At 38.8% G+C, this 18,564-nt stretch overlaps 1 protein-coding gene across 1 annotated transcript in view; it reads left to right on the top strand.

The window, feature by feature from the left end:
- The window catches only part of CDC20B (cell division cycle 20B), a 54,676-nt gene extending 37,008 nt beyond the window's left edge, over nt 1-17,668 (top strand). Inside the window, exons 7-12 of the mRNA XM_010966290.3 lie at nt 2,639-2,835; nt 3,906-4,000; nt 5,952-6,177; nt 9,556-9,681; nt 10,191-10,308; nt 15,053-17,668. Coding sequence (XP_010964592.1) covers nt 2,639-2,835; nt 3,906-4,000; nt 5,952-6,177; nt 9,556-9,681; nt 10,191-10,308; nt 15,053-15,192 — 902 coding nt within the window. The 3' untranslated portion in view covers nt 15,193-17,668. The remainder of the gene's footprint in view (nt 1-2,638; nt 2,836-3,905; nt 4,001-5,951; nt 6,178-9,555; nt 9,682-10,190; nt 10,309-15,052) is intronic.
- The last annotated feature ends 896 nt before the right edge of the window (nt 17,669-18,564 follow it).

The following is an 18,564-nucleotide window of genomic DNA, read 5'->3' as shown; positions in this document are numbered from 1 at the left end:
AAGATTATTCCAAGTTTTGAAGCAGGGGAAAGATTGTGTCACTGGGAAGACAAGTTAGCAGGAGAAGTAGTGTGGGGAGGGAAGACTATTCTTGCAATATCACATTGAGGAGACAGTGAGACATCTAAGAGTTTCTGGCAGATCATTACAAATGAGGTTGTTAGTTGAAAGAGATGAAAGACTAGAGTGTATGGTTGAAACCGAGAGCCAGTGTGAGCTCTTCTAGTGAGGGAGAAAGGAGCAGAGGGAAGAGGTCTGGGTGCTGCACAACATTCACAGCGAGGAATAAGCAGGAAAAAACAAAATTATTAAAGGGAATGATTCTTCTCCTATAGTTCCTTCTCTAAGAGAATTTGTTGCCATGACCAATGAAAATTGAAGAATTCATTTCAAGAGGTGTTTAAAAAACACAACACTCATGTTAAACAAACAAGCAAAAACCTTTTGTTCCCACTTCCCCTTCAGGCCATAACCCCTTTCCTCTCTTCCCCTGGATAGCAAAACTTGTCAAAAGATGTTTATCTTCCTATTTCTCTCCTCACATTGTCTTTGAACCAACTAGGCAATTCTCAAATCTCACCATTCCATTGAAACTGCTCTTCCAAACATCACCCAAAACTCTTCATTGCTAAATCCAGTAATCACTTCTTTAAGCTCATTTACTTAATTTTTTCAACCACATTTGAGAAAGTTGATCACTCCCCACCTCCATAATATTCCACTGTCTTGGTTTGCCTCCTAGTTGTCTGTTCATTCTTTCTTGGTCCTTTTTTTTTTTTTTTTTTTTTTTGCTGGTTTCACTTCCTCTTCTTTATCTGTGCCTCCTAAATTTTGGAGTGCACCAAGTCTCATTCCTTGGACATCTTTTCTTTTTCTATTCTATTTTAGTTGATCTGTTGGCTTTCTGGCTTTATCTCCTTTTTTTATGTTTTTAGTTGTTGCTCTAGGGATTGCAATGCAATCTAAACTTTCTCAGTCTACTTAGAATTACTGTTGCATATGTCACACAATATATAAAAATTTTAGTCACATAGGTATCCCCAACACCCAACTTTTTTGGGGGGTGATTACTGTAGCTGTCTATGTTTTACATCTACACACTGAAAACGCCACCATTGTTAAATTTTTACCTTAAAAAGCCATATATGTTTGTGTTTTAAATATTTTAAGAGGGAAAAAATTATCCTTTTTATTTACACAAATATTTACCAATTACAACACTCTCCTTCATTCCTGAAGATCCAGATTTCCCTCTTACATAATTTCCTTTCAGTCAAAAATCCACCGTTAGTATTTCTTGCAGATCAAGTCTGTCAGTGAAGACTTCTCTTACGCATATTATTTTCCATTTCATGATATTTTTGAATTCTGGGTTGTCTGATATTATCTTTCAGCATTTTAAAGGTGTTCTACTTACATCTGGCCTCCATGGTTTCTGGTGAGACCTCGTTTGAAATCTTGCTCTCTTGTTTCCAAGACCTGACTTCAATTACACATATGTTAGATCTGTGGATATTTTCCCACAAATCCCTGAGGGTCTGTTCATTTCTCTAAATTTTTTCTGCCATGTTCTTTCGATTGGATAATTTGAGTTTTCCCTGCGCTTACATGATTTGGGGTTAGACAGAGGTGGGTGTGGGCTCATACACTTATAATTAGAGGATGCCTTTCTGTGGCTCTATCTCCTCCCAGACTTTCTCCTCACACTTTGGCTACCTCAGACTCCTTCCTCTGGTTTCTTTGACCAGAAACAAGGTGGGATTTCTCTCAGAGTTTGAGCTGCTGGTGCTACTCCATGATTGAGGCCCACCCTCAGGGTAAAGCTGTGTGAGGGAAAAAGTGTAAAACTCACCCCTGGGCAGGTTGCTGGTCCAAGTTTTGACTCCCTTACTTATTAGTTTATCTGATTTGCCTATTTTATAGAGTTCTCAGGTGTTGGTTTTTTGTATTTTGTTCAGAGTTTATAGTTCTCATCAGTGGGTGGCATGAGTTATAGGGGGCTTAGAGTGCTCTAGGGGAACTGGTGTCCTTCATAGTTTTGTACTGACGTATCAGTCAGGACAGGAGTTTCTGTCTTACAAGAAATGTGATACAGTTCATCTTAGTACGTGGTCATACAAATATGGTCAGCAGTCAAAGAATTCTTACAGTAGAAGATAGAGAATACTACTGAGAACTTCCAAGTATCATAAATAAGCCAGAGACCACTTCTTCCAGATACACTGTAGTTGGATTATCTTCTTGGTTAGAAACAATGGTGGCATCTCCCATATGGATGTTCTAGGCCCAAGAATGTCTTCATAAGAAAGTGCTTTTAATTTTTAGTGATCTATTAGATGAAATCCATGTATACTAATAATGGTATATGAAACTGCCAGGTTTTCTAAATGCCTCTAAGTAAGTATATCTGAGTGTAAATGTTAAGTGTTACTGCTTATTAGATTGTGTATCTTGATACAAGATTCTATTTCAGTGTTCATTTTTGAATGTCTAATGATCTTGGATCCATGGTTCTGTTGTCCAGCTGACCATGGGGAAGGTATTAATCTTTCTCCTCTACTTATAAATAAACTTGTTTATTTGAAAATATTTTTATTTGGCTGTATAATCACCCTAATTTGAAATTCTTCTCTTATAGATCTGAATGTCCTAGACTGGAATTTTCAAAATCTTGTTGCTATAGCCCTTGGATCTTCTATATACATTTGGAGTGGGGAAGACCACAATGGGATTGAGAATATAGAGTTAAGTCTCACTTGTAACTATGTGTCTTCTGTGTCCTGGATAAAAGAAGGAAACTGCCTGGCAGTTGGCACCAGCGAGGGGGAAGTACAGGTACTGGACAGTTTTTCCTTTCTCATAATGTGTTCTGTATAACTGCTAGATAACTAAGACTCACTTCCAATAACAGGTTAATATAAAATAAAGAAACTATAGTAGGTGTGGTATTTGAAGCAATGGGAAATAAGAGGTCATATCTTTTCTGAATGGCATTTAATGAGGATGTAGGCATACTCTGCTTTGTTTTTCCAGAAAATCTTTCTTTCTGTCACATTTCCTTTTGCTTTGTTTTGTTTTTTTAAGTCCTTTCTCTCAAACTAAAGTTAAACTTATAAAATCCCCAGTTTTAGGACTTTGGAGAGAAGAGGATTCTCATTTCTTACCTTAAGCTGTGATCAGGAGTAGAGTTACTTAAAATGAGTGAGTTTTTTTTCTGATAAGTTCTCCAAGTTTCCACAAAATCTATCTAATTCCTCATGTATCATTACTACTATTATTTTTTATTAGCAACAATGTAAATAATATTGTTCAGGAGTTGGATGAGTTTGGAGGTTCCACAGATGGTTCTTACAGCTTTCTCATCTCTGTAATGATACTGGATACTTACAAGGGTCATGTCATGATTTCTTCCTCCGCCAAAGTTTTCATTCCTTATATGGTCAGAATGTCATTCATAGCTAGGAGGAAAGGAGTCTTTCAGCAACAAATGGAATTCCTGACTCTAGAAAGTGTCTAGGCATCCAAATTTTCTTCGTTGGCAACTGTAGGTGGATTTCCAGGTTTGGAATTCCCACAATTTGAAGAAACTAGAAGTGTGATAATTATTCCCACCTTTGGCTGCTCATTGAATTCACCTGGGGAACTTTAAAATAAACGCCATATCCCTAGGCTCTACCGCCAGGCTCTACCATTAAATCAGAATGGCCAGCATCCAGAGCTTGCTCCCTAGGAGATCCTAATGTGCAGACAGCGTTGAGAACGGCTGACCAGGGTTAGCGGTGCTGAGCTTTCACTTAGCTCAAGGACTGGCTATGTCAGCATCAGTTGGCTATCAGGGCCTTGAGAAGACAGTGGGTTGTAAAAATGTCAATGCTACATAACTGTGCTTGTTCATTTTTTTTCAGTTGTGGGATGTGGTAACTAAAAAGCGGCTGAGAAATATGCTTGGTCATTTGTCAGTGGTTGGGGCTCTGAGCTGGAATCACTATATCCTCAGCAGGTGAGCAGCATCTTACTGGAACCAAATATATTTGTATCACCAATTGATTACGAGTGCTGAGTGAACAGAATTATATTTAAAACCAAAACCCCAAACTCCCCACAAAACAGACATTATTAGTATCAGTTATGATCCTACCTTTCAGATATTCAGATCTTCTGGTGATATAAGTGGTCCAGTGGTCATGTGTACCACGGTGGCTGTGTGCCTACAGCATGCGCTAGTACTGGAATGTAAAGTTCAGGATTCACTAAATTGTTCAGATGAAATGTAAAACTGTTTGAGCAAAAACTTTCTCTGTGCCAAGTAATGCCTACTAGAAGGATATTTAGTTGAAATTAGTATTTATTGCTATCAGTGTCACTGATTTGGAACATGGTAAGCTTTCTGAGGGTGTTTTTCCAGTTCACAGACCTGCGGAGGTTAGAGCTGAAAGGAAGCTCATAGATTAACCATTCAGTGATTCTCAGACTTGAGCATTTGCCAGAAATACCTTAAGGAGGGCTCCTTAGCACCCAGGTTGCTGCCCTCACTCGAGGGATGTCTGACCCAGCAGGTCTGCAGGTGCGCTGACAATGTGCATTTCTAATTTCCCAAGTATGCTGAGGCTTCATCACTTTTGAGAACTACTGATTTAGTAATCTAACTGCTTCTTTTTGACTAGAAAAGTTAAGTGACTTATCCCTGTGAGCCTACGTAATTGATCTAAATGTATGTTCAATAATAGCTATTCATCTTCACAATGTTTTTCTTAAGGTAGATTTAAGTTAAATAAATTTTGAAGCCTGTTACAATTTCTTTAAGTGGCTCAGCTGTAAATTTGAAATTTTAATACCTTGTGATTATAGGCCAGATGTAAAACTGCTTAAGCAAAATGCCTTGTAAGGGACTAAATATTTACCCTGAGAAGTTTTTGCAGTCAGGTCAGTTCTATACTTTTACAATCTGCATTGTTTAAGCTTAGTGTCATGAATATGAACAAATACTTTCTTATAATAACAGCAGCTAACAGTTTTGGAACACTATCTGCCAGTCACTGAAGTAACTCTTTATGTGTATAATTGTGTTTTAATCCCTGCAGTAACACTGTGAAGTGGTATCTCTCCACCGCCCACCCCCATCCTCTTTTTCTGAGGAGTAAACGGAAACACTAACCTGAGGTCACAGAGTTAGTATAAGGGGAAGAGTCAGGCTTTGGAGCCAGGTGCTCTGGCTGCAGAGTCCATATTCATCAGAATGCTGTTCGGTGCTGTGCCTGAGTAGTGTTTAGAAATATGATACTGGTCTTTGAGAAATTTCAGAAATAATCGTAGGCAGTTATTTACTTTCTCCTTGGAGAAAATTTAATTCATGCAGAAAAAGTTCATTATTTTGGGGTGATAGGATCTTTATCATCATTTGGATCCAAATCACTGGAAGTAGAGACACCGTCCAGTGATTCTGAATCATGGCAGTTTGTTGTGACATTCAGATAGTTTTATAGTCTTTAGATATTAGTAGCACTAGCAAACTAATGGTAGATCTGTAGATTAATAGAAAAAGGAAATAATACATTTCTATATCTAATATTTATATATATGAGATTTCATTGAGATAATATGAAATATTCTGAATTTCAGAAAGTATTATTTCCTAGGTCCAGTACATAAACTACTACCTGGGAAAATATGATAAGCTTCTAAATGTATCTTCTTCATGCCTACCTGCATCATATTAAAGCCATTAGAGATATCCATCTTTTCAATATCCGGATTTTAAACTGCCAGACAAATCTATTTCACTTGTGAGAAGAATCACTCAGGCAGAATACTCAACCTTATGAATTCAAGGGATGTCTGCATTTTGAATCTGTCTTAAGGGGTCTTTCAGTATTTTAAACAGTACTTCCCTTCATGTTTTCAAGCGCTCATGTAGCAATAGGGCTTATAAACCTGCCCCATTACCTCTGCAGTGGGTCGAGACTGGGCCGTGTGTATCACCACGATGTTCGGGCAGCCCAGCACCACGTTGGAACACTTCACCATAAGCAAGCTGTGTGTGCCCTGAAGTGGGCACCAGATGGCAGGCTGCTTTCCAGTGGCTGCAGCGACGGGCAGCTGACCATATGGCCCCACGATCCAGGCACGAATGCGCAGGGTCACCCACTGAAAGTCATACCCCAACCTACGGCAGTCAAGGTAAGAAATCCAACAAGGTTTCTCTTTATTCAGAGACCACTGGGTGTCCTTCACACATGAAAACAAAGCCATTAAGCCAGTACTGTGAGGTTTTTCTTCCCTCAGGATTTGTTTTGGATTTTGCTACCACTCTCCTGAGACACAGCTCTGTTTATCCTCACCATGTGTCAGAGTTTTTTCATTGTAAGTGACTGAAACTAAAATCAAGCTTGAACTTAAGCAAAAAAGTAAATATATTTTCTCGTGTATTGGAGGCGTCCTGGGTGCATACAGCTGTTTCAAACATTGGCTGGATGTAGGACCTTAAATTGTATCACGAGGGTCCTGTCTTTTTGGCTCTTGGCTCTGCTCGTCTGTTTAGTTTGATTCTTCATTCGGACTCTATTTTGTGGGCACGATGGCTCTTGGCAGCTTCAGATTCAGATTCTCCCAGATGGAAGCTAAATAAGAAACCATTATTCCCTTTAACACTGGTAGAAAAGTCCCAGGCAGGACTCTGGTCTGGCTTTGGCCATGTTCTCATCTCTCAGTTGATAACTGTGGCCAGAGAGATGGGCACACTGACTGAACACACCTGGCTCTTGAGCTCATATCCAAGAAAGGAGACCCATTGCCAGAAGAAGGAGGAAGTGTACTGTAGAGTTAAACCAATACTCCAGCATGTTCTGCCTCATCATTTTTTATTTCTCTGTACTTGAAATTATTATTTCTAGTGGACAAAGTCCATACTTTCCTTCCTTTGGTACCACAGATTTATGCCTTGTCCTGTGTAGTCCCAGAATACTTACTATTCATAGAGCAAAGAAATGGTTCTATTTTATTGACTATAAGGAGACTTATTAGGATGAGAGCTTAAAAGTTATCACAGAGTTTCCTACTATAGGGTGGAATATACAGAGCCTGCTGCTACTGCATTGTACTGGCCTAGTAGCACTGGTTTGTGGTTTTTAATATCCATGGGACATGGAGAATAATTTTAAGTCCAAATTCCCATAATTGATGATATAAAAAAAATCTAGGGAAGATGTATGTAAAATACTTTGCCTACAAACAAAATACAAAACCAAAATAAAGCAAAACAAAAAATCAACAGGTGAAAAACCCAAGCCAAGCAAAACCTTCCTGTTACTGAACTCAGTTTCAGCTGCTCACCACTTGAGAGCCAGAACTTGAGAGGCAAGTGCTGACTGGAAAAGGAACAGTGGCTTTATTCTAAGAAAAGAATCAACACGTTAGGGGAGGCATTGTGTGATCAAAAGGTGAGAGGTGTGCTTGGGCTTGGAGGTCAGTTAAGCATGGAGGCCTCTGGGGTAAAGGTTAGTTGAAATAGAGCTTTCTAAAGGGACAAGACAAAAGGCCTCCTGCAGAGACCTGCTTCCATTCTTAGATGCCCTGTTGTCAGAAATACAGTCAATTGAACTAAGAGTTTCTGGAAACCTGAGCAAGCAGAGCCTTGTGGCAGCGACGGCCTGTGGAATCACAGAACGGTCACTAGTGTAAATGTTTTCACACTCACTGTCACCAATTAGTATAGCAGGAGCGAACTTCAGAGGCTGACGTCTGTGTGATTCCTCTCATGGTGGAGCTTCTAGTTTTGCCCAAATAGCTTGTTTATAGTAAAAGCTAATTGGAAGTAGGGTATTGAAGGAAATGATTACTTAATAAAAATAAAAAATACTAATATGCATCCTATGATAAAACGGGTCCAAGGAGTCAGAATTTCTGAGCCTCTTCAAATTGTATGCAAAATTCTGTGTTCCCTGAAATAGCTCTCTTATCCAGCCTAGTCAGGGTGTGGCTGAATGGTTATTTAAAAAAGACAGTTAAGGCAGGTAGCCATGACATGATACAGATATATTGTCAACTTTTATTTCAACTGAAAGTTAAATTGAACATTTATTCACAATATAAGGCCATGGCCCTTAGGTCTGAGTGTAGGTTGGCTGATTAGTATTCTTCATTGTCTTTCTTGTATGAACTACAACCACATTTCATTGTCTAAGTTTTCTATTTATGATATTTATTCTGGTTATCTATTGTTATGTAACAAATTATCCCCAAACATAGTAGCTTAAAACAGCAATCATTTTATTGTCTTTTATGTTTCCTGTGGGTCAGACTTTGGGAAGGAGTCTTTTGAGCAGTTCTGGCTTTTGGCAAAGTTCTAGAAGGGCATGTGGGATGGGAGAATTAATTTTTAACTCCAAGTAAGCCTAAACTCAGGATGTAATTAGTGTATTCACTTGACGCTGGTGTTGTTAAAAGTTACAACTATTTGGAAAACTCTATCAGCACTTATAAAGCTTGGAATTTACTTTAAAAATAAAATATCAGAAATAAAAGGCATATGCCAGAATATATTTATTATAGTAATCTTTTTCAAAAGCAAACAACAAAAACACAAAAACACACCAAAAATTTCACTTCTCTCCAAAAAACTCAACCCAACCCAATACAAACCAAACCAAAATAAGACAAAAAAAAAAAAAAAAAAAAATCAACCTGAGTCCAGCATAGAACAAACATTAGAGTACAATAACATGATAGGATTTCCTGTGGGATTATTAAAAATGATCATTATGAAAAATATGTTAAATATGGAAAACTGTTTATATAAGTGAAAACAATGGACAGATAAGATAAAATATTATATACATTGTGTTTAATACTTTATAAAATACTTTTACATATAGAAGATAATATGCAAAAATAAGAACAGTTGTCAGGATGATTGATAAGGATATACAGATAAATGTAACTGAAATAGTTGTTAAAATGTTCTTTAAAGTTATTGTTACTAGTCACTTTGATTATCAATATAAATGTGTAATATTAAATTCTGTTTTCCAGAATTAGCATAATAACTTATAACTAAACAAAGAAAAGGCAATTTTATTTTTTAAAGTGTATTAGGATTTGAAATACATGAGATTTTTTTTGAGTTGCGAGCAAGCATGTATAGCTCTCTATTCTTGCTTATTCCCTTCTCTGACCTAGAACCTGAGGACGTGGGAGACAAACCACAGAAAGACTGCATTTCATAATCAGATTCTAGGGGCACGTGTCAACTACTCTAGCAGCAGATTTTTGCCCCATGGGATGTGTTGGATGTAGTTTTTCATATTGTTGTATTATTTTTCTGTGTTTGAAATATTTGCAATTGTTATCTGAATTTGAAGAAGGCACAAATAGGTGATTTCTAGTCTCTGAGAAAAGTAGTCTCTGGAGAGTGCAGTAGCTCCTGCCCTGGGATCAGAGGCCCAGGAGGGCTGCAATGGGTGCAGACCTCTGGCACTTCGCCTTAGCAGCATGCATCACATTCTTGAGCTCACTTTCTCCAAGGCTGACCTGACTGTGTGATTATTTTGAACTTTAAAGGCCATGGACTGGTGTCCCTGGCAGCCTGAAGTCCTTGCTGTTGGAGGAGGAATGAAGGATGGACACTTACACATCCTGGACATAAATACTGGGCAGAGCATCCAGACCCCAAGTACAAATTCACAGGTAAAGGTCTCCTCTGGAGTTTACATTGATTCTGATTGTCTAGAATCTTGTGAAAATTACTTATGATAGAGCACACCTCTCTTTACCTGCTGAGTCCATAGGAATTTCAGTTCTTAAGAATTTCTTTCTATAAAACCTCCTCATCTGTGAGTTGAAAGTTAATTTAACTTGTTTAACTTGTATATCCTTTTAGCCTTTTTTTTTTTTTTTTGCATTTCCCTTCCTTCTTGACTTTGACTATGAAACAGAGCAATCTGTCTGTTCCTGATAATGATCATAGTCCACTTAAATTTGTAGGTTCATTGCTCCTAAGCCTATTTGTGTATTTAGTCTTTTGTTGCCTTGGGATACATTTTCCTAGAACTAATGTAATTTCTCTAATACCCTTACCCCATGTGTGGACTGGAGGATGGATATGGACAGAGCAGACTGCTTAGAATCAGTTTAACATGTACTCATAATGAATCAGAAATTGTCATACTTCTGTATTTTTGGGGTCATTATTACAGATTTGTTCCCTCATCTGGCTTCCTAAGACAAAGGAGATTGCAACTGGCCAAGGTTCTCCTAAAAATGATATAACTGTGTGGGCCTGTCCTGCTCTGGACAGGTCTGGTGGATTTTTTGGTAAGTAAATAGGTAAGTAAAATGCCACGTGCCTGTTACAAAGTGAGTTGCTATTTGCGGAAACAGCCACGAGTGGAAGGTTGTCTCCATCCGGTTCCTTGGAGTGTACGTTTCATCGGAGGAAAAAGGCTTTCACCTGTCACACCTCAGGGAGTGTATACATGAGTGTTCCTGAATTTGACCAAGATTGTTCGCCAGTGATAACTGTCATGTCTTCTTTCATATGCATATGGATGATGCAGTGATTATTAGGGACAGGTTTTAAACTGTGTTTCTGAACTGTGAAGTTAGCATTATAACTCATTTTACCCTATTCTGAAGAAGAACCAGCAGTGCTGAAATGCATGGGAGGTGAGGAAATATGGAAAGGGTGAGGCATTGTTCTCTGTGGGGAGACCACTCCAAAGTGTGAGATTCTGGGGAGCCCCTGCCTTTTCAGGGCTGTTCTTTCTTGTTGTAGTTCTATCATCTTTTACTGGCAACTTCTTGAGAGCAAGACTCCGTGATGGAGATTAAGAACCAGGCCTTGTCCTCAAGAGTCTTAACTGCTCTTGGGTGCAATCTGAAATGTTACAGGGCATGAGGGTGAGCAGTCTCTCCTTCTACCTAGCCCTGGGAAACAGACAGGCAAAAGTGCTGGTTGATGAAGAAACAGAGCACTGGTATCCACTCTCATGTAGACTTCCAATTACACATCCTATCTTCTTCTTCTTGCCACTCAACTTGTCTTCTGGTCATCCTCAGAATTTATTTATTCAACATTTATTTATTAAGCATCTATACTTAAATTGGGGTGCTGGGGATATACAGGTGAACCAGAGAAACAATAATATGCTTGCCCTCATGGAGCCTACACTTCTGTGGAAGGAGACAGATAAAAACCAAATACATAAAATGTTAGGTAGCAATGATACCATGACTCTCTTTGGAGATTCTGAGAACATTATTTGGCAACAACAAAACACCCTTAACAGAAAGACTTCCTGCTTCTGCTGGTCAGCCTGGCTGGAGCTCTGGTTAGCCTCAAAATGATTTTATGTCCTTCAGCTGTTATACTGTGTGACTTGGTAAATAAAAATACAGACAGCTCTTGTCAGAGCCACTTCAATGGCCGGCATGAGTGCAGGAGGAGCACAAGTTGATCCTTTGCATATTTTTGATCATAAGACATGCAATTCACTGGACCTTTTCAGTTTAGAGAATTATTTAAATCAAGCATTAAAACCCACTTTATAAAATTACAATTCTAGGAGCTAGACAGGGTTCTTCAGCTAGGTGGGTGCACTGATAAATACGTGAATCAATTTGCTGATGCTTGGAATAAAGAATGTACTTATCAGTGTATTTCCGTGTTTCTCTGGCTTTAACAAATTATATGTTTCTTAGTTTAATTCCTTGTGAATTTTTTCATTGATATTAGACAACAAATCCAAAGAGTACATTTAACCTTTTCTCCTTCTCTTTAGATGTTAATGGTTGAAGAAGATGCAGTTACTTTTGAACTCTTAGACACTACTTTCCATCTCTAACCCACTAGTTTCTTCTATATACAATATTTCCCAAAAGTGTTTAGCAGGAAGGTTGTTATACAAACACACACCATGTGGTCAGATAAATTTGGAAATTCTGGGTTGAACAAGAACAACTTTTTTTCCCTAAGGACATCTCAAAGTCTTAGATACATTATATGTACTGTGAATCTCCAAGAGGAGGTTATAGCACTCATTGTTTCACAAACCCATTTGGGAAATCTTTGTATGGGAGCATCTTGAGGTGCTTGCTTCATGAACACACTTCAGGGGGCACTGCTGCATGTTATGAGACTGCTGAGATCTTAGTCAACGTTTCCATTGTGGGTCAAGATCAGTATTTTTAAGAAAGAAATATAATAGTACAGAATGGAAAAATGGAAACATAGGTATTATTTTGTGAAAATTGTTACAGTCGTCAGTACATATACGTGACTATGTACGAGGTCACCAAATTAAATGTAGTTTTTACTCTGGGTTGTGGTAAAAAGTTTGGGAAAAAGCTCTTCTAGATTATGGTCATGCCCATAGTCATAATTCTCTGGGGGAAATTTTTATTTAAAGAAGCCTCACCCACCTGCTGCAGAAGAAAGATACCTTTTAATTCCCTCTCCTATGCCCCCAAGAGTTGTAATTTCTAAGCTTTGAAGCAGCAGAGGTAGCTTTCTAGTCTATGAGCGATCTGTCCTTTGACTTGGTTTTGTCAGTTCAGAGCATGTGAATTAATATGCGGTCTCATTTATGGTTATAGCTGCATAAAGAAAACAAAGCTTTCAGTGCTTTCTGGAACAGTACTCTTGGAACATAGGGATGTAGATCCTAAAAGAGGACCTTTGTCTGAGATAAGGGGCGTTTCCCACTCACTAGTAAACTAAGATTGTCACGAATGTGAGAGGAGTATTTCAGGTGTGATTTTGTTTCCAATCCAGACACCATTTTCCTAACAAGGTCTGGAAGTAGCTGTTCACTTTTTAAGTCAAGATATTTTTCAAAGTCTACTCTGTAAAAGATTTGGGATTTTCTCCCCTCTATTATTTCTTTTTCCATTTTCTCTTCTTCCTTCCTTGTCATCTCAACAAACCACAATAAAGAATGAAAGTGTATTTATCACCAATTATATTTATTGAATAGATTTTTCTTTCTTAGGTTTAATTTAGAAGTGAAGAGGGGAGGGTATAGCTCAGTGGTAGAGTGCATGGTTAGCATGCATGAGGTCCTGGGTTCGATCCCCAGTACCTCCATTAATAAATACATAAATAAATATACCTAATTACCTCCCATGCCTCCCCTCTCAAAAAGTCTTAGTACATTAGTCTATATTTATCCTAACTAAATTAGGTTGATGTCCCTTTATATGGCTTTAATTTTTAAATTTTTCATTTAAAAAATAATGGACAGCAACCTTCAATAGAAAAAGAGATTCTTCTATTCTCTGGCTTTGGAGTGTGATCTAAATGGTTAAAGCATTGAATTGGATTCTGGTTCCGGCTCTGCCATTAACTAGCTGTGTGACCTTGAACAGGGTGTTTAATATTCTTAATTTTTTTCTTCATCTGCAAAATAAGAGGGCTGCATTGTATCTATAAATTAAAAAATTTATATGCACCAATCTGCCTAGGGCCAATCCCATGTCCCCTTGGGGGCGTGTGTGTGTGTGTATGTGTGTGTAAGCACACATGAAAGAGAGCACTGGGAGTGATGTGTAGATGGAAAAAGCTTGGAGTGTCTAAGAAATGTCTCCTTTGGGAATGTAATAGTGCATCATAGAACAAGATTATTTCTGAAATTCCAGCTCTCAGTTGAGTTGTGAGCAGTACAGTTCCAATAAGGAGGTGATCACCCACCTATTCTGATTTTAGTTGTGCCCCTAGACACCAACCCACTCAAAAACATATCCAATTTCCTTCTTTCCCCCATCCTCCCAGCCTTCCTCTGTGGGTCAGCCTTGTCTATTTTGGCCTGAAGACTTCGAAGCTTTCGAAGTTTTGAAAGTCATTGTTGGGTTAGGATAGGTTTTGCAAAGTATTTTTCCAAGGAACACTAGTTGCTTGAGATGCTCAAGTCAAAAGGACTCTGGTCAAATACATTTCAGAAATGCTGCCTATTTTAGCCTCTTCTCCCAAATATTTATAATGCATATAGCAGTCTTGAAATAAGGAATCCTGTTTAACTTTCTTAACTTGGATCTCCCAAATTAACATGAACATTAAAGGTTCTTTTCATTTTTAATACCTATCAACCTCATAGAGAACTATTGTTTCATGGAATGATCTTTGAGAATTCATCAGTTAGACAACAGAAAGAGGGGTACTGTCCCCCAAATTCCATATGAAACACTCATGTTTGCCTTGTGGGACAGATTTTTGGGTTCTTTCCCATTAGGTTGCATCACTTTATTTGATTGGCTTCTTGAAACTTAGGTCCCAAAGGGATGACTTTCAGGGGAAGATGAGAAGAGGGATGGGGTGCGTGGTAGGAGCACAGCCATGGTGATATGTGGGTGTTGGTGGATTAGAGGAGATAGAACTAATAATGGTGCAGGGAATGAGGGGAGTGTGAGCTAGAAAATGGCCCCCCAGAGGTATCCACATCAAATTCCCGGACCCTGTGAATGTGACCTTATTTGGAAAAAGGGTCTTTGCAGATATAATTAAATTAAAGATCTTGGGATGAGATCATTCTAAATTATCCAGATAGAACATAAATCCAATACCAAGTGTCCTCATAAGAGACATACAGAGTGAGAACAGACACACAGAAGCAGAGGCAATGTGACCACAGAAACCAAGGCTAGATTGATGTAGCCACAAATCAAGGATGGCCAGAAGCCAGAAGAGGTGAGGAATAGAATCTCCCCCAGAGCCTCCAGAGGGGCCAGCCCTGCCAACTCCGTGATTTTGGACTTCTGGTCCGTAAACTGTGAGAGAATACATTTCTGTTATCTTAAGCCATGCAGTCTGTGGTAGTTCATTACAGCAGCCTTAGGAAACCAACACAAGGGGGTTGTGCCCTGAGGGAGAAACAGTGAAACCCATCCTCGCCACTTTAGGGTGTGGCCCAGAGTCCACCAGTGGGAGTGCCAGCCCTGAGTGTGGCAGGTCTTTGGAGAAGCCCTTTATCCTGGGATGGGATTCATGGCCCCTGCTTAGGTTGATTCCCAGTCCTCAGCAGCCCTTGTCACATGGAACGTGAACTGTCTTTCTGTCTTCCCACAGGCCACAGAGGCAGAGTGCTGCACTTGGCTTTGAGTCCAGACCAGACCCATGTGTTTTCTGCTGCGGCTGATGGCACAGCCTGTGTGTGGAATTGCAGTCAGTCCCTCAGCCCCTCTCAGCCTCAGCTTCCTCATCTCTAAGCAAGGATAGTGATACCAGCCTTGCCTTCTCCATGGCGTTGTTATGAGGCTCAAATGAGATGGTGTGGTTTCGTGAAGTGAATGCCTGCTCCCCGACCTCTCCTCCTCAGGTTGCTTCATTTGCTCTGCTTCCACCCATTGCACTTCCCAGACATGGTCTTTGGCTCTGTTCTTCTCTCTCTGCCACCCTCCTCCTTTCCTCTTCCTCCTCCTCCCCTTTTCTTCTTCCTCTCTGTCTCTTCCTTGTCAGAGATGCAGTCATCACTGCTCCAGCCTCGTATTTCTGTCTGCTTCTAGATACTTCGTTTTTGATTGCGATTCCTTTCTGTCTTTAGCTCAAACTCAATACACTAAAAACACAACTTATTCACTTGAAAGATACTGATTAAAGTTCTACTCTATGTTTAGCATGCATATTATTTCCTCTCAAAATGAGGTCTTCCGTGGGACTCCCTTTCCCCTCTTCATGGTCTCATCCTTATCCTGGTCATCCCATCACTCAGGCAGCTCCTGATTATTCGGCTCCCTGTGTACTCAGTTTACCCCTTGTTCTCTCTTCTTTTGTTTCACCCTAGTCTTGTCTTGAATACCTGACCACCAGTCTATTGTAATAGCCTTCTAATTGGTTTTCCTGTCTTTATTCTTCTTGAGTCTCCACACCACTGTGAGTTAAGTTTCTAAAAGCACTGTGCTGATGCTCCCAGTCCCCTGCTCATACACTCTCTATGACTCCCCATTACCTAACTCCCTCGGCCTCAGCCTTGGAGTTCTGAGCACAGAACCTGAAGTTAGGGGACCTGGACTTAAGTCGGCTCTGCCATAGACTGATGAAGCGACCTTGGGTATGTCACACCATTTGCAAGAATAGGAATTTGGATTTGATAACTGCTAAGGTTTCTGAATTCAAGGTTGACCAGGCCACTGTTCTATCTCCTTAATATTAATCCTCACTCACCTCCTATGTTACTCCCAGGCTAAGTCTTGTGATGTCCTGCCTTGTGCATTTGCTGGAGTTCCTCCTCCTTTCTTCCTTTTCTATGCACCTCCATATAAGTCTTAACCTCTTCAGGAAGTGTTTTCAAAAGTTGTTACCTGGGTTTGAATTCATGGCATCAGTCTGTATCACCTACTTGGTATTAATATACTATTCTCGTTGTTTTAAAAAACCTTTAATACTAAGTGAATCTTTGTTTATCCAAGTTTTAACATGCTTATTTCTTCCCCAGACAATTAAATGGAGGAGCTGAGGGAGCATATGTCATATTTTTTAGTACCCTTTAGAATGCTTTGCATGTGTCAGATAACAAATGTTGATTGATTTATTTGCTTTGTCATAAATGGTTTTTACTAATACATACACACACTCATAACATCATGCCTCAAAAAAAAAAAAAAAAAAAAAGAACCCATAAAACAAACAAAAGCCTTGGTAATTGAAAAGCAGGATAGTAAATACAAGGGGCATTAGGATTCTCCTGCCAAACTAGTTTTAGTTTGCTAATATATTCTGTTCTTTTCCATTTGTTAACTCAGAACATCTGCTTGGTAGTGCTAGTAATTCTTGCCTTACAACATTTTAGTTCACCAAAAGCTGCAAATATGATACTTTCTTGCAATACATACTTTTCTTCTGTAAGATAATGGTTTTCATTTGATCTTCTTATTTAGCGAGGTATAAATTATAAGAAAAAATTTAGCAGGGAAAGGAGCAAAATGGTGAGACCGTTTCATTTCCAGCATCCCCCACCATTCTGATCTGGTTACTTCTGTCTTAATAATCTCATGACACTATGACATGACCAAAGATCACTCCTCTCACTTGGTATTGGTGTGTGAACAAGGAATCTCATTTAAGAAAAATAGCAGTAGATCTTTTACTGCTGTTAGGTTTGGTGGAAATCTGGAATATGGTTTCAGTAAAGAAAAAATGTGCTTATAGACAATACACAAAACAGAAGCCTTTGCTACAACTAATTTTTAAATTTTGTAATGTAAAATTTTTATTGAATAATAATTCACATATGGTAAAGCACATGAATCTTAAGTGTGTAGCTCAATGAATGTTTAATTTATGAATAGATTAAGATCAAGATCATAGGGATAGATCATCCAGATGAAGATATGAAAATTTCTTTCACCCCAAAAGACTGTTTTTTGTGCCTACTCAGTCAAAACCTCTCCATTATTCTAACCTCTGTCACCGTGGATTAGTTATGCCATCTGCCAACCTTCCGATAAATAGAATCATACAGTAAATCATACACAGTAAATTTTTGTCTGGTTTCTTTTACTCAACATTGTCTGTAAGATTAATTCATGTTGTTACGTGTAACTATAGTTTGTTCTTTTTCATTACCGTGTAAAATTCCTTTGTATAAATGTACAACAATTGTTTACCCATTTTATTCTGGGTGGATATTTGAGTTATTTTCAATTTTGACTTTTAAGAATAAAGCTGCTATAGACATTCTTGACACACTTTTGGTGGGAAAAAGCCCTCATTTCTGTTTGGTATATACCCAGGAGTGGAATTGTTAGGCCACAGCCTAAATGTTCACTCAGTTTTAATACACACACCGCTGTCACTTTTCCTAAGAAGCTGTACCCATTTACACTTCCACCAGCAGTGAACGATAGAGTTCCATACAACTATTTTAAAGTAGATTTGCAAAATCGATAATAAATGTTGCCAATAGGAAATATTCCATCCATCCTCTTATTGCTGTTAAAATCCTAATTAGGGGTTACAGCGGCTACCTAAGATGTCACAGTGACTCTCTTAGAGCATCTCTTTTAGATATTAGCACGAGAGTTTACTTTCTAACATAGGGGTTTCTCATCCCAGCTGCATATTAGAATCATTGGGGGGCTTATATAAAGAATACTTTGTCCTGGGTCCCATTGAATTAAATAAAAATTTCTAGTGGTGAGGCCTGGGCATTGGACATTTTAAAGAGCCTGGTAAGTCTAATGGGCAACCATGGTTGAAAACCAATGTACCAATATTTTGGGGTCAGCCTTTAAGCTATGTTCCTTCATTTGTTTTAAGAAGCCAAGTAAGAGTAGTGTTGCTGTATGTTCTTAGTTTGGATATAGCTTGTGTGTGCCTATATATATATATTTATGTATATGTATATAAATGCACACACACATATAAAATTTATATTCCCAAAGGAACTGATAGAAATCAAAGGAATCTATTTACACAATCACATCTTGAAGTGGCTACTGGGCTGATGACTATCTACTACCTTCAACATGCTGGATAAACATCCTGGGTTTTTTTCCCAAAGAAAACTTTCAGGCCATGATTCAACACTCACACCCTGGCATGGGATGGCAGCCACTGTACCCACCATGTTGATTGGACCT

This window comes from Camelus bactrianus, chromosome 3 (assembly GCF_048773025.1).
Source record: "Camelus bactrianus isolate YW-2024 breed Bactrian camel chromosome 3, ASM4877302v1, whole genome shotgun sequence".
In the NCBI taxonomy this organism is placed as follows: domain Eukaryota; kingdom Metazoa; phylum Chordata; class Mammalia; order Artiodactyla; family Camelidae; genus Camelus; species Camelus bactrianus.
The sequence above is the reverse complement of the archived record's forward strand: the minus strand, read 5'-3'. Positions and strand labels throughout refer to the sequence as shown.